The 22,638-nt window shown below is 37.9% G+C and overlaps 1 protein-coding gene across 1 annotated transcript in view; it reads right to left on the bottom strand.

Moving 5' to 3' along the window:
- LOC129236075 (tachykinin-like peptides receptor 99D) overlaps positions 1-22,638 on the bottom strand; it is a 60,582-nt gene that overhangs the window by 12,075 nt on the left and 25,869 nt on the right. The window contains exons 3-6 of the mRNA XM_054870277.1: positions 18,694-18,868; positions 18,206-18,418; positions 12,363-12,513; positions 11,526-11,722 (exon numbers count right to left, since the gene is read on the bottom strand). Coding sequence (XP_054726252.1) covers positions 11,526-11,722; positions 12,363-12,513; positions 18,206-18,418; positions 18,694-18,868 — 736 coding nt within the window. The remainder of the gene's footprint in view (positions 1-11,525; positions 11,723-12,362; positions 12,514-18,205; positions 18,419-18,693; positions 18,869-22,638) is intronic.

The raw sequence follows: 22,638 nt of genomic DNA, 5'->3' as shown, positions 1-22,638 counted from the left end.
TACTCGGAATATAAAAATTTCATCGCATCATTCATGCACGTCATCGGAAATGAGTCATCGCTGTCTAATATTGAGAAGTTCAACCATCTCCTCAATTGTTTACAAGGACAGGCCTTGGAGACTGTGAAGGCGTTCCAAATCACCAGCGAGAACTACTCAAAGGCATTAGACAGATTAAAGTCCCGTTACGACAATAGCACGCTCATCTTCATGGAAACCATCAAGTCGTTATTCGAGCTGCCTTCTGCTGCAAAGGGTGGTGCTTCTCAGTTACAAAGTTTGGTCGACAACGTGTCTGCACTTTATAGTTCGCTGTTGTCAATCGGCTCTGATAAAAACATTTCGCATTTACTGCTCATTCACCTTGTAATGGACAAGGTTGATGAAGAAACGCAAAACAAGTGGAAGGAGTCGTTAGACTTCACATCGCTACCATCTTGGGAACAGTGCGCAAAGGTTCTTGAACGACGCTGTCAGTTTTTAGAGTCAGCATCGGGCTCCCTCTCGTTTGGTGATTCTGGAAAATTCAGCTACAAACAGGAAAACAGGAATAAGCCGCCACGTAAGGGCTATTCGTTTTCATGTACAAATCGCCCTTGCGCATTATGTTCTAATTCAGACCACTTGATTGGCAGTTGCTCTCGCTTCAAGCAAATGGAGATTGCTGACCGCTTCAAGGAGGTTAAAAGGTTAGGTCTGTGCCTAAATTGTTTATCTAATAAACACCAACTAGCACATTGCTCGTCCGCATTCAGATGTAAACATTGTGCTCGTTCTCATCACAGCCTACTTCATCGTGCTCCTACTTCAAACAAAATGCAGTCAGTATCGCTTCCTACATCATCACTTGAGCAACCAACGCAACCTGTAAGTACTGCAGCTGCGCACACACATCAAGAAAAATCGCCACAAGACCAAGTCATACTAGCAACTGCAGTGGTACTCATCCGAGATGCGTCTGGCTGTTTTCAGTTGGGTAGAGCGCTACTCGACTCCTGCTCCCAAGTAAATTTTATTACCGAGGAGTTTTCCCGAAAATTACGCCTCCCAAGGGAAAGGCACCACGCTGAAATCCAGAGCATTGGGGACTCGGTAACAAACATCAAACACAAGACATCAGCCACTGTCAAATCTCGAATGTGTGACTATGAGACACCATTATCGTTCCATGTTACCTCGCAAATCGCTTATCAGCCAGAGGCTGAATTTAATATCACATCTTGGAACTTGCCTGCTAACATTGAACTCGCCGACGAAAATTTCTTCAAGCCAACACGTGTAGACCTACTCATCGGCACAGAAATCTTTTTCGACATCCTGTCTATTGGGCAAATAAAGTTAGCACCTGGGTTACCGTCACTACAGAAGACTTTATTAGGTTGGGTCGTCTCTGGCCGATATCAACGACCTATAGAGAATTCATCATCAATTTGCCTACTGTCGGTTGAGGAATCAGTGGATGCAAATTTGCAACGCCTCTGGAAGCTGGATGAACCATCAAAGGCAGACATGTGGACCACTGAGCAAAGGAATTGTGAACAAAGTTACATGCAAACCGTGCAGAGAAACGTCGAGGGGAGAGTTGTTGTCAAGCTACCGTTTAAAGAGGCCCCTCATTGTCTTGGCCAGTCGTACGCAACTGCACTTCGAAGATTTATTGCTCAGGAGCGGCATATAACGCGCTGTCCTGACCTTCACCAACGATACATCGCATTTATGGAAGAGTATTCCCGCCTTGGGCATATGAGCATCGTTGAAAATGTGGATTTCGATAATTCACATTACTATGTGCCTCATCATTACGTCCTGAAGCCAACTAGCACAACAACTAAACTCAGGGTAGTATTCGACGCCTCCTGCAAGAGTACAACCCAAAGATCGCTCAACGATATTCTTGCTGTGGGGCCTACTCTGCAGAACGATCTATACATCTTGCTACTACGGTTTCGATTATATCGTTACACACTTACTGCTGATATCGTAAAGATGTATAGACAAATTTTGGTGGATAAAAACGATCGCAAATTCCAATACATCTCATGGAGAAGTACGCCCCACGATGAAATACGCACTTACCAGTTAAACACGGTAACATATGGTACGGCGTCCGCTCCTTATCTCGCTGTACAGAGCCTAAACTACATTGCTGATGCATACGAATCAGAGTATGCGCTCGGTGCCAGCACAATTAAAACGTCATTCTACGTTGATGATCTTTTATGCGGTGCCGATACCCTGGCAGAGCTATCGCGAATCAAATACGAAGTCACGGAGATACTGAGGCGTGGTTGTTTCCCCTTGGCGAAGTGGCATTCAAACCACCATAAATTTCGAGAAGATGACACCATGAAAGATTTAAATATCGACGAAAGTTTTACAACGAGCACTTTAGGTATAAAATGGGATCAAATACGAGATATTTTCTTATTTTCTTTTCAGTCGAAACAAACTGTAAATGGACGTGGAACTAAGAGATCAATCTTATCTATTGCATCAGCGCTTTTCGATCCTTTGGGACTTCTCGCTCCGGTTATTATTACTGCAAAGATCATATTACAAGAAATATGGCTTTTGAAGCTGAATTGGGACGAGTCGGTGCCGCAGAACCTACAAACGGCATGGGAACGATTTCTCAAGGACATAGCTCATCTGAGTACGCTCTCAGTTCCAAGGTATTCTGGATCAACAAATCACAACTCTTTACAAATTCATGGGTTTTGTGACTCGTCCATTCGAGCCTATGGCTGTGCTATTTATCTTCGCTCGAAATCAACAGAAGGCAAACCTACTGTCACCCTTTTGACTGCCAAGTCGCGTGTAGCTCCAATTAAGAAGCAATCGCTACCTAAACTCGAGTTGTGTGGCGCCTTGCTGTTGGCACGTCTACTAGCAAAAATAAAACCTCTATTCAACGCCAACACCACTGTGTTTCTGTGGACTGATTCACAAATTGTGCTACATTGGCTTGAACTGCACTCAGCTACCCTATCAACATTCGTCGGTAATCGAGTGTCAGAGATTCAAGATCTCACAGCAGATGCAAGTTGGCGGCATGTCCCAACAAAGTGCAACCCGGCTGATATCGTGTCACGAGGCTGTACTGCACTTGAACTAAGCAATTCAATTTGGTTTTCAGGACCATCATTCTTACAACTTGAACCTGAAAACTGGCCCAGCAATCAATGTGGCCAACTCGATATGGAAGAAGTTTCTCGAGAAAAACGTAAGTCAGCTTTTAAAGCAGTCATCGAAGAAAACTACATTTTGAAGGTGCTTGAGAGAAACAGTACATACAATCATTGCTTACGAGTTGTAGCCTGGCTATTTCGTTTTCATCAATTAACAAGCAGGCCGCTTGAAACTCACCTAGACAAAGGAACTCTATCACCTCAAGATTTGAAGCAAGCGCTGTGGTGCATTGTTTGGAATGTGCAACAACAGCACTTCGCTGACGAAATACGGCTGATCAACCAAAACAAAACAATATCTGGGCAACTTAAATTTCTCAACCCGTTTCTGCAGATTCATGGTGGTTTTCGTCTACTACTAGTTGGTGGGCGTCTTGAGCTAGCAGATTTGGCAGATTTTCAGAAACACCCTATCATATTGCCAGGAAAATGCCACTTCGTGGAGCTCTATATTCGACATTTACACATCATGCATTACCATGCAGGTGCTAAAGCACTGGTGGCATTACTACGTCGTCAATTCTGGGTCATAAAATAGCTGTACTACCTGCTTGAAATACATTTCAACGGGCCCGGGATGTTTGGTCACATTATATGCGCCCTTTTTGACCGCATCCTTTGATCCGCCCCTGCACATGATTGGTCATATTATGAGCGCCCTTTTGACCGCATCACTTGATCCGCCCCTGCATTGCATTCCCGCAACCTTGAACATCAGGTGATTAAAGGGTACCAACCTTGAACATTAGGTGATTAAAGGGGACCAAATTAGAATTAGAACCTTTAGAATTAAGTATATGTGTATGTATATAAGCAAGCCTACATTAAAAATAAAACAGTACACTTTTGGAGTTCATTGAATTCAAACCGTTTTTCTCAGCATTGCCGCCGGACAAACAAACGAGTTTGTCTGTACAGTTAGTTTATTTTATTCAATACGAAGTAACTTATATTTAAAATTTAGTTAATTAATTTTACCTATAAGGGTAAACTAAATGTTGCTCTCACCAAATAATTATCGTTGATATCATAGATAATATCGTAGATAATCGTCTAAATTGGAACTCTCACCTCAAAACGGGAATATAAAAAGCCCTTAGAGCCATGTGAGCCTCTATAGCAGAACATGCAGTATAGACTCTTAAATGATTCATTGGATGTATACGATCTGATTGGATGTAGACCCATCATAACCTATATCTCCCATATCAGGTGGCCGAAAGCCAAAGAAATCACTACTAAACAACTATTTGGTAGTTTTGACCAGCCTGCTTGGCAATAACTGGTGCATTGAACAGCTGCCCCACTGTCTCGGGCACAGCTGTCTCTTTGAACAGCGCTATACACCAAAAACGCCCAGAATATGCCGATCGGCGTGACAAAGTAATATTCTTGATGACAATGCACCGCCACATCGAACAAGAGCGACCCGGGAATTGGTGGAGACGTACGATTGGGAACCGCTGCTGCATGCGGCTTGCTCACCAGACTTGGCGCCTTCCGATTATAATTTGTTTGCATCGATGGGCCATGCACTTTCCGAGCAGCGCTTCACTTCTCACGAAGAAGCCAAAAAATGGCTCGATGATTGGTTTGCGGCCAAAGACGGCCAATTTTTTTGGCGCGGCATCCACAAATTGCTTGAGAGATGGGAAAAATTTGTCGCTAGCGATGGCTATTATTTTGAAGATTAAATTTGTAACCATTTTTTGTTAATAAACGTTTGAAATTGAAAAGAAGTCTCTTTCATAGGCTACTATTAAATGCACAAACCTCTTCATTTGGTGCGAAGACTTCACACCTTTTGAGCACTTTGGATATATTTCAGTGCTTCTAATATATTTCCATAATAAATCTCTATACCTCATCTCATCTCAAATTTAATATCATCTCATCTACTATTATACTACATGGTTGATTGAAAGATACAATGGCCCACAATGCTTTTAGTGGCTAACTGAATGAACATATTTCCTTCCCATTGTGGCCATAATGTGTGTATAACCTGCCACAATACACGGGCCATCATAATGTCTTTCACAAACAGGCTATTTAATACGGATGATTGCCATTACAAAATAGAAACTATTCATTGCTCAAACTCAAAAAGTACTACCACATAGAGTAGTGGTAAAGCAACCAACCAAGCAGCATTAAGTGTAAATGTTTGTATCTACATATGTGCTCATACATATATAACCATATGTCGTCTATCTTCCCGCAAATATATACACATAATACATATTATGAGCTTCCGAGTACAAATAGCTCATACGGCATTAAAGGCGTTTTCAATGTTGCTAGTCCTGCTCATAGAATTCACAGGTGTGAGCGCTTAAAATAAGTCTGCATAAGCAATATGAGTATGTATACATATAACAGTGTATAGGTAGAACAGTGTAAAGTATAAAGCAAAGTGATATTTATTTACATAACATATGTATATGCCTTGGTAGTAAATCCTGCATGAAAATCTACTAGAAACTGTGCCATTCGACAATATTCGACCACTCGGCCATGGTGCCATTTGCCACAAAAGCGAATTTTACACAAACACTTCTAGGAATGTGGTGAAAAATGCATGCCAATATTCGTTAATATCAGGTCAGTCCATAAGTTCGTGCGTATTTTACCCATAATGTCACTTTTGTACGATTTTTGCATACAAAAAATTATTCGCGGAATATAACGGAACTAATTATTTATATTTTCTTTTCTTTGTGCATTCAACAAGTGATTTTAATCGCGGATAGAAGCACGTGTTGTTAAAAAATAAAATGGAATCTTCAAACGCGTATAAGAGACATATTTTGTATTTTTTTTATAAAAGTGGTAAAAATGTAACAACGGCTGCTGCAGAAATAAACACTGTTCACGGAGAGGATACCATGAGTGTAAGGACTGCGCAAAAGTGGTTTTCCAAATTTCGAAGTAGTAACTGCGACGTGAAGGATGCCTCGCGCGCTGGTCGTCCTGAAGTCTTTAACTCCGACGCCTTGCTCGAACTCGTGGAAGCTGAGCCAAATTTGACAGTCGATATGGAACAGTTCACAGGCACCTGGTTTAATTCAAGGAAGGTTTCAAAGCTGGGAAAATGGGTTTTTTGAACCGTATCGTTACTGGTGATGAAAAATGGGTCCTTTACAATAATCCTGTTCGCAAACGCCAATGGTTGGATAAAGATGAAACACCAGAACCGACCCCTAGAGATGGCCTTCATCCCAAGAAGATTCCCCTGTCTATTGGATGGGATATGGCCGGTATTGTTTATTACGAACTTCTGGAACCAAACCAGAGGATAACTCCTGATTATTATTCCCATCAGCTGTCAAACCTGAATGAAGCACTTAAAAAAACATTAGGCAAGCTGAACGAGCTCGGATGGGAGCTAATGCCGCCTCCACCATACTGGATATTGCACTTTGTAATTATCACCTTTTCCGTGGACTTCAATCCCATGTGAGTAACAAGAACTACTCCTCAAAAGAAGCTAAAAAGAGAGATATCGAAGCGTATTTTGGCTCCAAGGACAAACAATTTTTTGAGCAGGGAATTAAAAATTTGCCTAAACGTTAGGAAGACATTATGAATTATAAAGGAATATATATTATTGATTAATAAATACATTAAACATAGTTTTTATTAATTTTAAAACCACTTTTAAAAAACGCACGAACTTATGGACTGACCTGATATAATTAAAGAATCGAGGCCACATTATTTGGTAAATGTTGATAAAGCGTATATATCAACTATACAAGGTTACCGGGAAAGTTGCCCTAGATTCTTAAGAATATTTTTTTTTGTAAGTTTCCGATTAATTTGGTTAAATAATATTAACAGTTTTACAAAAGTTTCTATGTTAATGATTACTTAAAACAAATAAATGTTTTTTTGCTATACGTTCGCTTTGTTGTTAATGTTAATTCAATGGCCCGACTTTTCTCTTTTTTAATTAACAAGTGATCAATAAAATTGTAATCAAGGCCAGACAGTTAAAAATGGTTGCTTCATAAAGTTTTAAGTTCGCCATTTTTTTGTGTTTAAGTGTTTCGTACTTTATATAGTAAGGATACTTTTTTTTAATAAAAAAAGTGACTAAATTTTGTTTTAGCAGCCAAATTTATGCATTACATTTCAATATATCTAAGCGATTCTATGTTTAGCAGTCCAAGTGTTATGGATATGGTCTTGAATTTTTCTGCGAATTGGTTTATTTGCGGGATTTAGCATAGTAAGAAGTAGTTTTGAGCAGAGGCATTTTGAAAAAAAAAATTTAATAATTTTGGGGTTTGTTCATGAACATTGTTTGAAATTATAAACAATTTGTTGAAAATTTTGGGTTAAATTTTCTAAATCAAATATCTATGGTTGCTTTTAACAATTTTATAATTTAATTTTTTGTTCACAATTTTTGAGTGAGCTTCCTAAGAAATTTTTAGTTTTTTGTAATTTTTGTACACAAAATATATTATATATATTAAAAACACTTTTTTGGTATAAAATTTTATTTTTTTTGTTCAAAACTTCTGAGGAAGTAAGGACAAGCTTTCTGAGAAAATTTTAGTTTTGTATTATCTGTCAAAAACCCCCCTCAGTTCATTTTCTCCTTATTCCCTTCATTAATAACTGAGAATATACTCAATAATCTCTGCAAGTTTCAGGCATTCCTTTACATTTTCGAGCTGCCATTTATTGAAATACTTATAGTGGAATCAAGGAAAAATACCGTGTAACTGCTTATTTATTTTTGAATCGATTTGCAAACCGACGTAATACACGAGGGCCTTGCTAGAGCTGTATTTTGCACAGCTCTAATATCAAAAACATACTTTCAGTTTGAAATATCAAAGAGACATCAAGCGTGAATCGAGACGTATTGACTAACTCATTACGGGATACATTTTTGATTGGAATAAAAAAATTAATATTAAAATTTGATTTTATGTGTCAATGCATTTATTGATTGGGGATAATGCCAAACTTTGCGTTTACGAGAATGTAACATAGTCGGGTGCAGGAATCTTCTTCTGGAAGGGATCAAATAGTCAAAGTTCATGTACTCAAATCATAGTTGACAAAATAGTTGACAGAGTCTCAAAAAAATCGTTTTAGTTTTTTATAAGTAGTACCTTTTGCGTGGCGTACTGTAAGCCTGGCAGACCACTAGATCCTTTTGAAAGTATACTATTTTCTAATGGTGAATATACAATACATAGAGATTCTGGTGAGCTTTTAAAATGAGCTCTGCCATTGTATGTTCTCTCACTTTTGTGTTGGGAGTACAGAATAGATGTATGGTAACCTTCGTTTTCTAATCAAATTCTAATCAAAGAAAAGCGATATGCTCCACGAAGAACTATTTGCCCTACATCCTTCCTCGTTTTCAATTGTTAAACAGTCAAAAGATCTACTTCACAACAAAAATGATAAAAACAACTTGTGGTGGATAAATAGTCTACGAGAAGGTACGTTAAGGAAAAAGAAAGATACTTTTCAAGAATGGCAAAATCTACAGAACGAGGAATTCAAAGAGCTATACCAAGTAGCCAAAAGCAGGCAAAAGTTGAGGTAGCTAAAGCCAAAAAGAAACACTTAAAGATGTATACGAAAAGCTGAACAAATCCGGAGCTGAAAAACTAATATATACAACTTCTAAAAAGAAGCAGATGAATGCTATCGATATCAAAACTACGGAATACATTAAGGGCAAAACTTTTCAATTAGGTAGTTCAGTCTTAGAGCCAATTGAGGAAATTTAAGAAGTGGAAATAACGCTAGTTATCAACAAAATGAGAAAAAACAAAAGCTGTGGACCCTACCCGATACTAGCGGAAGTATGGAAGTAATGTGGTATTTAAGGAGTAAAATGGCTAAGGGATCTGTTTACCAAAATATAAGAAAAAGACCGTATTCAGAATGTATGGAGAAATAACTACCTGATACCAATATACAAAAGTAAAGGAGATGTAGAGAAATGTGGAAACTATCGCGGGGCCAAACTAAATGCGTAATACGTAGAGACGAAGATCACATCATCATACTCCCTATGAACATAACTGGGCAAACAAGAAAAAAAGGAAGGCCACAATCGACCTGGCTAAATTCGATACAAAGGGACATAAGAGAGTAATACTTTGATGTTGTGACGATGCAGGGCAGAGGAACCTGGCACATGTGGACAAGGAGAGACAGACTGGGGTCTTAAGCACTTAAAAAAAAATATATATATATATATCATAGTATTTGAAATGGTTGAAAAAAGTGTCCTATTTTTACAAACACAGTCTTAAGCAACATGGCATGAATATTTGTTACTATTCCTGTTTATTTTTATCTGATACAAATTTGTACATTATTTGCTGTATAAGCGCTAGTGCTAAACAAAAAATTCGTCAATTTGTACGATTTTACCCTGCAGGGGTAAAAAAAAAAGTGTTTCAATATGTTTACATTTGCATATTATATTGTACACTTGTATGTGTAAGTACGCAGGTGTCTTAGGTTGACCAGAAAAAATTACGTTTTTCTTGATGTCTCTTCCTTTATTTCTTCTATGGCAAAACAAAATATACATCAAATATTTTATTCTGTTTATTCAATATTTATCCTGCCGCCAACGTTTTGAAAACTTTTAATGAATTTCCATTTCCACTTCCAAACATGCTCTTTCTCGTCAATTTGGTATCAAATGTTTACAGATCGATGTCTAAAATGATACCCTTTTGTATAAAAATATGTTCAGAGGAATTCTGAAAAAGCTCTAAATTACAAAAAAATTTAAAATTAAAAAAAGATATATGTACATATTTCGTATATTGTTATGATTTGTTAAAAACAGTTTTAATTAAAGAAAAGATATATATTGTATATATTTCAGATCAGTCCATAAGTTCGTGCGTTTTTTGAAGGTGGTTTTAAAATTAAAAAAAAGAAGTTTAAAGTATTTATTAATCAATAATATATTTTCCTTCATTATTTACAATGTCTTCCTAACGTTTAGGTAAATTTTTAATTCCCTGCTCAAAAAATTGTTTGTCCTTGGAGCCAAAATACTCTTCGATATCCCTTTTTATAGCTTCTTTTGAGGAGTAGTTCTTGTTACTCATATGCGTTTGAAGTCCACGGAAAAGGTGATAATCACAAGGTGCAATATCCGGAGTGTATGGTAGATGCGGCATTAGCTCCCATTCGAGCTCGTTCAGCTTGCCTAAAGTTACCGCAAGGCAGTGTGTTGTTTTGGTGAAACAAAACTTTGTGTCTATTCACTAAAGACGTCGATTATTGTTAAGTGCCTCATTAAGGTTTGATAGCTGATGGGAATAATAGTCAGCAGTTATCGTCTGGTTTGGTTCCAGAAGCTCATAATAAACAATACCGGCCATATCCCACCAAATAGACAGGTGATCTATGGTCGGTTCTGGTGTTTCATCTTTATCTAAACATTGGCGTTTGCGAACAGGATTATTGTAAAGGACCCATTTTTTATCACCAGTAACGATACGGTTCAAAAAACTTTCATTTTCAAGCCGTTGCAGCAGCTGAGAACACACATTCACCCTCTGCTGAAGGTTGGCCGCGGAAAGTCTATGCGGAACCCATTTTCCCAGCTTTTAAACCTCTCCCAACTGAACCAGGTGCCTGTGAACTGTTCCATGCGATTAATTTAACCTCTGAGCTATCATATCGACTGTCAAATTTTGCTCAGCTTCCACGAGTTCGAGCAAGGCGTCGGAGTTAAAGACTTCAGGACGACCAGCGCGCGGGCATCCTCCACGTCGCAGTTACTACTTCGAAATTTGGAAAACCACTTTTGCACAGTCCTTACACTCACGGTATCGTCTCCGTAAGCAGTATTTATTTCTGCAGCAGCCGTTGTTACATTTTTACCAATTTTATAAAAAAATACAAAATATATATCTTATACGCATTCGAAGATCCCATTTTATTTTTTAACAACACAACACAATATATCAAAGAAAATATAAATAGTTCCGTTATATTCCGCGAATAATTTTTTGTATGCAAAAATCGTACAAAAGTGAAATTATGAAATATACGTACGAACTTATGGACTGACCTCATACATAGTACTATGCATTAATATTAATATTACCTCTATTATTATTATTATTATTTCTGGTATCATTTTTTGTGACCAATAGCCATTTGCAAAACAACGACAAAAAATAAACGCCAAGGAGCAAATGTATGAGAAAACATCAGGCAAAACAAAATTTTTACATTCAGGCCATCCTAATGTATTCATATGTATAGTATGTATGTTTTCGTATTTTTTGAGCCAAATACATGTCATATGCATGCTCGTATACCTACCTCGAATTCATCCAACAGTAAATAATGGGATTATACATTGAGTTGCTCATGGCCAGCCAATAGATGCCCAAATATACCTCCTGTATGAATGGAGTTTGCGTCAGTGCCGGGTAACATGATGTGACAATGAAGTATGTGTGAAATGGCAGCCAACAAACGGCAAATATCAGCACTACAACCATCATCATTTTGACCACCTGTAAGTGAGTGTGTATAATTGAGGCATTACATGAGAAGAGGTTGAGTTATGACGATAAAGAAAAGAAGAAAAAATTAATAAATGGAAAATCATAAATATTTAGTCTTAACAGTTGCCATAATTTTTCCAGTCTATACACTTTAGGTGACCTTAAGTATTTCATATCTTTTGGCTTCAATGCAGAAAAAACGATTTTCTCGAAAACGGGAGAAAATAGCACTGGACTCTATTTGGTAATGGTTAACAATATTCGATTGCACTTGTTTTTTCAATTATTACATGAAACATTTTAAAATCCATATTTCATATACAAAAAGTTAATGCTTCCCATTTCATAAGGAAAGCATTAGTGTTTTTATATTTTTTACTATTCTTTCTTTTTTCACCTGCCACTATTCTACATGAAGCTAGTGCAAACTCCGTTTTGCGTATAAGGAAGCGACATATGCCAGTAACAAGAAAACGTTAAAACTTGTGATACATTTCTTTTTTAATTTCCGTTTAATGCATTTGGTCGTAAAAAAATAAATATAATCGTTAACTACTCTACCCCTTTTAAATAAATGTATTTTTATATACAAAATTTACAGAAAAGTCTGCTAAATCTTCTTTCGTTGTCTGTTTGTGTTTCTACTTACCCTCCGCTTACTCCTGACATTCTCCACCTGACGAGGTGTATACTCGCCAATTGCTTTTGAGCCCCAAAGCTCAATGCCGACTCGTGAATAAGTGACTGTCATCGAAATGATGGGCAGTATGTACGTGAGTATCATAAAAACGATATTATAGCTGTAAATAAACGCAAAAGGGCAAAAGAAAATGAGCTATGAAAAAATGCATCACATTCATCTTAAAAATATACATTGGGACAGTTCAAGTACAAGCAAATTCGAATTCGCCATTAACCTCAGACTTACTGCTGTGGGATTTGGGATTTGTGTGGAATATAAAAGTTCTGTAAACGGCTTATGCAAAATCTAATTGGGTGTGCATTTTGAAAAATACGTATCATATATTTGTATTCCTGGGAGAGTGGTCGAGTACAAATTACAATTGTATGCGATGCATTGCAAATTACTTTACAATTATAATATATGGAGATGGTATTTATATAAATTGACTGTCTGCACGCAATCAACATGGTGCCTTTGGAGGATTAAGCAATAAAATTGTTCTTTTTATGGAATAGCTTTGATATTTCTGCAAAATGTTATTTCTCATTATAAAATATATTATAAAACGCTAACAAACAGTGTGAAATGTGAAACTGAGCTAAAAAATGAAGGATAGATATAAACTGCATTGATTCGTTGAAGTTAGATTACTTCAGGGGCTCAATTAAAGTAGCAATAAGTGAGCTGAATAAAATTAGGAATAAATAAAGTAGCAGGCGGTCGTCGTAGCTTTTGGTGGGTTGGTGCCTGAGTACGATTCGGAATTCAGAGAGAACGTAGGCTCGAATCTCGGTGTAAGACCAAAATGTAGAAAAAGTTTTTTCTAATAGCGGTCGCCCCTCGGTAGGCAATGGCAAACCTCCGAGTGTATTTCTGTCATGAAAAAGCTCGTCATAAAAAATATCTGTCGTTTGGAGTCGGCTTGAAACTGTAGGTCCCTTCATATGTGGAACAACATTAAGACGCATACTACAAATAGAAGGAGGAGCTCGGCCAAACACCCAGAAAGGGTGTACGCGCCAATTATATATATATAATTAAAGTAGCATAAGTGAGTTTTGTTAGATCTGCTACATAATCAACTATTATTTTGGCCGTGTTTAGGAAAGAGCGCCAGTCGTTTCTTTCTCATGCTAACAGGTGCCAGTTGCACTTTTTCCTTCTCCCTCTGATCTTTTCAACAGAGCTGGAATATTTATAGCCATTTATATGATAAAACAAAGCCAGTGTAGTCGTTGAATATTTATTCGCGACACTATATCTTCTGCAGAATTTTTCTCCCGAACACGCCAAGGGATATTGTCTTCGTTTAAGGTACTGTGTAATGCAATAAGACGGACATGATGAGGTGTTTATAAAGTGTGATTTTCGGTCGTTGAGGGAGGACTTTACTACTCAATTGCTTACTTAGTCCAAATTAGCAAGTATTCCGTTGGATCTCAAGGCTGACATTTTTATTATATATATATATATATAATTAGCGCGTACACCCTTTTTGGGTGTTTGGCCGAGCTCCTCCTCCTATTTGTGGCATGCGTCTTGACATTGTTATTGTTGTTGACTTACAGCAACGTGCCGACTTCGAACGGCAGATATTTTTCATGGCAGAAACGCACTCGGAGGTTTGCCATTCCTTGCCGAGGGGCGACCGCTATTAAAAAAAACTTTTTCTTCATTTTGGTCTTTCACCGAGATTCGAACCTATGTCCTCTCTGAATTCCTCATGGTAGTCATGCACCAACCCATTCGGCTACGGCGATCTCCATTTATTAGTTTTAAATAATATTTCTGATGATCATCGCAATACCTATTAAGACCGCATATTTAATTTATTTATTGCTTAACCAGTTCGAAATTGGTTATTAAAACGAAAGAATTAAAATGACAGATCGACTATCTGAATAAATGGCGATGCTCTCTCTTGAAGGAAATCTGACTTGTTTTGCTTCAAAAGGCGACAACACACTTAGCAAGAGTAAGCACGTCGATACGAAAAACACTGGAGATAGAAGTAACTTCACACTACCCGTGACAGTCAGTACGTAACCTTGAAACGGTCTGAGGAATTATATTTCCCGCCGCTTATATGTAATTTACTACCTCTGTAGTGGTGCGGGTAAAATAAAAATAATCTTACCATATCTCTTCATATTTTCTCTCTCCCATAGCTCAGGTCGCGCCGTGTTCGGAGTCTATGCTTATGCTGTTCTCATAATTAAAAAAAAAAATCAATAAAAGATAGATGTGTCATAACTATGCGTGTAAGGACAATTTACTCCTCCTCGCTAGACCAAAAAATTAAAGGCTAATACAGCATGCATTCTTCTTCTTTTTTGATTGCGCAATATTTGCTTACGCGATTTATCTCCACTTGATCTTTCCAATACGGAAGAGGCCTTCCTTTTCCTTTGCTACCACCAGCTGTACCGCATCGAATACTTTTAGAGCCGCAAATACCCCAATGGAAACGAATACAAGGTAAACTACGGTTGTGTAAATTCACAAAAGATATTCGCAAAAAAATCGCCTGCGGAGAATTTAAACTAAGGAGGGCTTTTGAGCTTGGATATATTATTTTATTAGGCTTTTAAGAAAAGAGGGAATCTGGGTTTTAGATGAAGGTTTCTACCTTCAATTAGATGAACCTGAACTGAAAATAAAATGTACGCGAATGACGCATGCCATGAAACTTTAACTATTAGAAAGAAGAAAAATTCAATAATTCAAATTAAGTAATTAGGTAATGAAATTTAAAAATAATTCACTTAAGTTACGGCGAAAAATTGCATTCCGGATGTGTTAAACAAAATTTCATTCTGAAGGTTTTTAGGTGATTTTAATAAAAACTAATAATATTGCTTGCTCATCACTCAACATGCACTCCTCCTCCAATAAAAAAAAAATATTATAATAGGACTATGAATAAGTTCATGCGGTTTTTTTCGAAATTTGAAACTTTATTGACGTAAAATGGTTACAAATTTAATATTCAAAGTATTGTCCATCGCTTACTACTACTTTTTCCCATCTTTCTGGCAATTCACGGATTCCCTTTGTGAAAAATTCGGTCGGTTTTGCCGCAATCCACGAATCGATCCATTTTTTGACTTCATCGTAATTACGGAAGTGCTGGTCAGCCAGGTCATGTTGCATCGATCGGAAGAGATAGTAATCGGATGGCGCAAGGTCTGGACTATACGGCGGGTGGGGTAGGACATCCCATTTGAGCGTTTCTAAGTATGTTTTGACCACTTGTGCAACATGTGGCCGAGCATTGTCATGTTGCAAAATAACTTTGTCGTGTCTATCGGCGTATTGCGGCCGTTTTTCTCGCAGTGCTCGGCTCAAACGCATCAATTGTCGTCGGTAGACATCCCCCGTAATCGTTTCATTCGGTTTCAGTAGCTCATAATACACAACACCCAGCTGGTCCCACCAGATACACAGCATAACCTTCAGGCCATGAATATTCTGCGCCGACGTCGATGTTGAAGCATGGCCAGGGTATCCATACGTTGCCCGACGTTTTGGATTGTCGTAATGGACCCACTTTTCATCGCCAGTCACAATTTGATGCAAAAAACCCTTTCTTTTGTGCCGTTGAAGCAGTTGTTCGCATGCCATAAAACGGCGTTCAACGTCTCTTGGCTTCAATTCATACGGCACCCAATGGCCTACCTTTCGGATCATTCCCATGGCTTTTAAACGTTTGGAAATGGTTGATTGATCAACTCCCAAAGTTTTTGCAACCTCTTCTTGCGTTTGAGCCGGATCTTGATCGAGCAATTCCTCCAATTCGGTATCCATGAACTTTGGCGGCGCACCCTCGCGTTCTTCGTCTTCCAAGCCAAAATCACCACTTTTAAAGCGTGCAAACCACTTCTGGCACGTTCGCTCAGCTAGAGCATGCTCACCATAAACTTCCACCAAGATACGATGACTTTCGGCTGCTTTTTTCTTCATATTAAAAAATTCCCCGCAAAAACATATTATTTGGCACGAAATTCGACATTTTCAAGTGTGGTAAAAATATTGTTGTTTACGCTTCAAATAAAAAACTTATACTGACGTTTGTGCCTTACGACAGTAGCTCTCCAATGAATGTTTGGAAATGTGGATCGATGGAATAATAATCAAGTTACGCCATCTGTTGTAAAACCGCACGAACTTATTCATATATATATATTCATATATTATATTTTTTTAATATAACATAAACCATGCATGTGAGGCAAGGATTCATACTTCGTGCGAAATGCGAAGAATTGATACAATTTTTTACGAAAGTTTCCAACTTTTTAATCAGACGTTTTATAAAACTTTGGAGTATGCAGTTTTATAGCCCATTCATATTTAGTGAGGTATGAATTGGTTTAAAAACCACGTTGCATTTTTGGTTGATGATTGTGAATTATTTTTGGTATAAGACATTTTTATATGTTAGCTGCTGACCGCCAATCGCGTCTAACATACGCTCAAGCCATCCTTAATCACCACCAAGAGGAAGATGATTTTTCATCAAAAATAATCATGAGTGATGAGGCCCATTTCCATCTTAGCGGGTACGTAAATAAGCAAAATTTACGCTTCTGGGGCACTGAAAATCCGCGTGTAACCTACGAAGAGCCATTACACCCGCTCAAAGTCAATGTATGGCGTGCTGTTTTCGCTGGAGGAGTCATCGGACCTTTTTTCTTAGAAGACGTCGCGGGCACAAATAGGAGGAGGAGCTCGGCCAAACACCCAAAAAGGGTGTACGCGCCAATTATACATATATATATATAAAGGGTGTTTTTTTAGAGGTTAGGTTTTCAAGTTGGCACTACTTTTTTCGTAGATGGTCTTTTTGACAGCTGTCACTTGATTTATGCTCAGTTTGGTTTGCCATTTCATAATGAATAGACTTACACCTGAACAACGTTTGCAAATCGTGCAAATTTATTACGAAAATAATGGTTCGGTTCGCGCGACGCATCGAAGAAAATTTTGTTCAGCGATAAAGCTCACTTTTGGTTGAATGGGTATGTCAATAAGCAAAATTGTCGCATTTGGAGTGAACATAATCCACAAGCCATTGCTGAGACGCCGTTACATCCTCAAAAAGTCACTGTTTGGTGTGCTCTATGGGCAGAGGGAATCATTGGTCCATATTTCTTTAAAAATGAAGCTGGCCATAATTTTACAGTCAATGGAGAGCGCTATAGAGCCATGATTAATTACTTTTTCGTGCCTGAATTGGACGATGTTGATGTGGACGACGTTTGGTTCCAACAAGACGGCGCTACATGCCATATAGCCAACGCAACAATCGATTTATTGAAGGAAACTTTTGGTGAGCGCATTATCTCGCGCCGTGGACCTGTGGCGTGGCCTCCAAGATCGTGCGATATAACACCGCTGGACTATTTCTTGTGGGGCTATGCGAAGTCGCTTGTCTACGCAGATAAGCCCGAGACGATTGATGTCTTGGAAGAGAATATTCGGCGCGTTATTGCTGACATACGGCCCCAATTGCTGCAAAAAGTGGTCGAAAATTGGGCTTCTCGGCTGGAATTTATTCGAGCCAGCCGCGGCGGCCACTTGCCCAAAATCATTTTTAAAACATAATGGAAAACCCTTATCTTTATAATAAAGCTAAATTCTTGGCCATAACATTAAATTATATACGTTTTATTTCATCTTGAAAACCTAACCTCTAAAAAAAACAACCTTTATATTCCATTTTTCAGATTTCAATTCATTATGGTCAGTGTTTCTTTGCCGATCAGAGCTACAGTTATTTAAAGCACATAACATCACATACTTACACGTATTCCTGCTGCGAGTGATTCGTCGGACCATCCGGCCATTCGGTGTAGCAAACAATTCTTGTGCCATCCTTTAGCTCCACTTCACCGGTTGTAAAGAAGAGTAGCATGGGGCATGAAATGGTAATAGATGCGGCCCAAATGAACGCCGCAATACCCAGATTACACCGTTTACTCATACGCGGCTCCAACGGTTTCATAATGGCAACATATCTGAAATGCACCAAAGCGGGAGAGGTAAAGATGGGGAGAAAGGGAATATCAAATGAAGTACTGCACATAAATTCTGAATTATTTGTGTCTGTGTGCAGCAGCAAAGTGTTGCCACGGAAATTTGTTGCAGGTGCACTCGATCCCTCTAATATACGTAGACTATACACATACATACACACACAGACATACCTGTATTCTGCCACTGGGGCAATTTAATGTTATTTGCGTCACACTTTGTTGCTGCAAGTGCCATTCGCTGTGGTTTGTTAACTCACCTGTCGATGGATATCGCCATTAGTGTAAACACGGAGGCACTTATGCTCAACGTCGCTATAAATTGGGATATTTTACAGTAGAGCTCACCAAAAGGCCAATCGTTGTCCAGCATATAAATATAATTGAACGTCACATTGAGACTCGAGACCATGGCATCTGCTATGGAGAGATTCACTGTGGGTAAAAATATAGAGGAAAGGGGTATTAAATTAAATTCATTGCATTAAAAGGGAAATGTGGGGGAATATGGTCAAAAATAAATTTTTGAGTAAGTAACAAGAGTGAATGTTTTTTTGAGTACAGTAAAAGGGTACATGTGAATGTATTTAGTACGAATTTAATTAAAATTAAAATAAAACAAGTCAGGAAGTGCCGAATTTCCTCCAGACCGAACCAGCGCACATTTTAGTACATTTTAATTTGGGTTGATTGTGAATTTTTGAAATCGAAGAAACTCATTTGCTAAGCCAGAGTTAAAGCTTGTAATACTAAAGCGTTTTTCAATAGGTGCGCTTCAACTTTTTTCCGATAGGGAGGGCGAACGTCGCAATATTTTTTATTTTTCGCTTGTCATTTGTAAACTTCATTAGTATACATTTCATCATGGAACGCTACACACTTGAGCAACGCTTGCAAATCATTGAATTTTATTATAAAAATGCGTGTTCTGTTAAGAAAGTTTAAAGTCGAAAAATCATCTTCAGTGATGAAGCTCACTTTTGGCTCAATGGCTTTGTCAACAAGCAAAATATGCGTTACTGGGAAGAAAGCAATCCACACGTGATTCATGAGGCACCGTTGCATCCCGAAAAAATCACTGTTTGGTGCGGTTTACATGCCGGCGACGTAATTGGCCCATATTTTTTCGTTGACGAGAACGATCGCCACGTTACTGTGAATGGAAATCGATACCGCGACATGATAAACGATTATTTTTGGCCGCAATTGAATAGTATGGACTTAGACGACGTGTGGTTTCAACAGGACGGGGCCACAAGCCACACAGCACACGCTACAATTGATTTGTTGAAGAGTAAGTTCGATGAGCGCATTATTTCCAGAAATGAACCGGTCGAATGGCCGCCGCGCTCGTGTGATTTGACGCCTCTAGACTATTTTCTTTGGGGTTATGTGAAGTCATTGGTCTACAGTAACAAGCCGGCGACGATTTGTGAGCTGAGAGCCAATATTGAACGCGAAATTGCTGGAATTTCGGCCGATTTATGCAAAAGAGTGGTCGAAAATTGGGTTCAACAATTGGACTTCGTAAAACGTGCACGCGGTGGTCATGCAAAAGAAATCGAATTTCATACTTAAATGTATATGTTCAAACTCGATAATAAAAAAAATTAGTTAAAAAAGTCAAACCGTTTGTGTTTTATTCAAAAAAAAGTTGAAGCGCTCTTACTGAAAAACGCTTTAGAAGGACGAAGGGAAATTTAGTATTAACATTTAAAACGTGGCCATGGTTTTTTTCTGGTAATATTTAAATTGAATCTAGCAGAACTGAAGAGCAGTGCGTGTACAAATTTTGGTCCTTATCGAGATATATGCATTTGCGCAAAAGTGGGCGTGGAATCACCTATTTTTTCGAAATTTTATTTGTAAGGGAATTAATTTTTTGCTATTTATTATTATTTTTTTACTTTTAGGCCGAAAACATTAGCTTTCAGTGACTATATTTTGAGCTTTTTTTAAATTTATATTTACTATATAAATTAACTGAATTTATAATCATAATAATAATAATAGTCTTTTTGAAAATTACCAATGTATAGCAGGTGGTCGTGGTTTTGCCGGATTTCACAAGTTTTCAATACTAACTTACCTTGGGCAAAGGGTACCAATTTACAATAAAATATATTAGCTTTTACTCGAAGTATCTTGCGCATGGACACTCGAATAGACAGGCATTGCTAAACCGACTCTCCTCATCATTCTGCGAATTTTAATATGTATGATATATGCCTATATCTAAGTCGATTAATTTAAGCTGCTACAACCGTTATGTGGACAAAATTTAATATTCCTGGACACCAGTTCGCGGCTATAAAAATACTAACTACAAACTATATTGAAGTTGGTACTTTAATGCTTCTTACTTTTAAACTTTTTTAGATATGTTCCACCTACATATTCTTCTTCTTGATTAGCTAGATAACCGTTTACGCGATTTTGGCCGAGATTAACAAAGCGCGCCATTAGTTTCATTCTCGTGCTAACCGGTACCAGTTGGAAACATCAAGTGAAGCCAAATCCTTCTCCACCTGAGGTTTCCAACGCAGACGAGGGCTTCCTCTTCCTCTGCTACCACCAGCTAAGATGGCATCGAATATTTCCAGAGCTGGAGTGTTTGTATCAATTCGGACGACATGATCCAGCAAACGAAGCCGCAGGATCTTTATTCGCTGCGCTATGCCTATATCGTCGTAAAGCTCATAGAACTCATTGCTTTATCGTTTAGGGTACTCGCCATCACCAACGTGCAAAGGTCCAAAAATCTTCCACAGAACCTTTCTCCCAAACACTCCAAGGGATGCCTCATCGGATATATAGTATATACATAATACATGGGCTGAAAAGTGCTGGGCCTAACAAAGAAAACGCGTTGTTTTTTCTTCAAAATTAGCTGTATTCATCAATGTAATTTCCATCGAGAGAAACGCAATCATTTCAGCGCCACTCTAACAATTGAATACCACTTTTGTAGAACGATATATCTTTTGCCTCAAAATAGGCCCCAGTTTCAGCGATAACCTCCTCATTGGAGCTAAATCTCTTAGTGGCGAACAGCCAGTAGTCACTGGAAGCCAAATCTGACTAATACGGTGGATGTGGAAGCAATTAGAATTTCAATTCATGTAATTTTGCCATTTTGTTATTGGCTTGTTACACGGTGCGTGAGCAAACGCGGCACCCACTTTGAACAGAGCTCTTTCATAGTCAAATAATAATCATTGTTTTGCATATAACAAAGTTGCGTTATTCTTTGCACAATAACTCACGAATAATGAACAGAATATCATGAAATTTTACAGCTTAAGGTGTATACTAACCTATGTATAAAATAGGCAAATGAAGGCTGCCTATTGATGGCCACATGTGACATAAAGGATTGAGTTAGTCTTAGGTGCTTTGTTAGCTTTGAACTAAATATGTTTTACTTGTTTATAATATACACCCAATTTTTTTTTTTTTTGATTTTGAAAAACATCGACACCAACAAACAAATGTTCTTGTGCGAACTTTTCGCTCTTGCTCGAGCATCAAACAAAAATATTTTTTTTCTCTAAACCTTATAAAGGGTCCGCCATATAACTTTACGGAATTAAAAGTGCTATAAAAATGCTAAGTGTTACCATTCTTCAAATAATACCTGGTTCAAATTCGTAACGATAAATGGCGGGCCCTGTATAATTAGTAAAGGTTTTTCAGTAATACATACAAAAATATTTTCCTTGAAAGGATGCAGTATGTATATTTTACAACTAGCCAAGACCGACGGGAACCAAATTTTTTTACTCATGATCCTGATATGCAATGTGCCTGAAAACTTCAGCGTAACCTCTGGTTTTGTGTATTTAAATGTCAATAATTCTATAAGCAACTTTAGAAACCAAAAATTTGCTAATAATAGACTTAGCTACAGGAAAAATCCTAAAAGAGACAGTTAATAATTTTAATCAAACCTTATGGGTGGGCTGGACATATCGATCATAGCATTTTATGGTATATATTGATGATACCATTTTTTATCCAGTACGCAAATAACTTGCACGCTTATCATCAAGTAGCGATGAACAGCTGTGACACGGATTTTTATTTCTAATTCCACTGACAACTTTTATATGTTGTATGCATTTATGAGTAGAATTTTAACTTTGCACAGATTTAAAGTGTTTTTTGTAATAAAAATTAATCGATTTCGTTTTATACATAAATAG

The sequence above is a fragment of the Anastrepha obliqua genome, chromosome 1, assembly GCF_027943255.1.
Source record: "Anastrepha obliqua isolate idAnaObli1 chromosome 1, idAnaObli1_1.0, whole genome shotgun sequence".
Taxonomy (NCBI): Eukaryota; Metazoa; Arthropoda; class Insecta; order Diptera; family Tephritidae; genus Anastrepha; species Anastrepha obliqua.
This window is presented reverse-complemented; position numbering and strand designations above follow the sequence as displayed.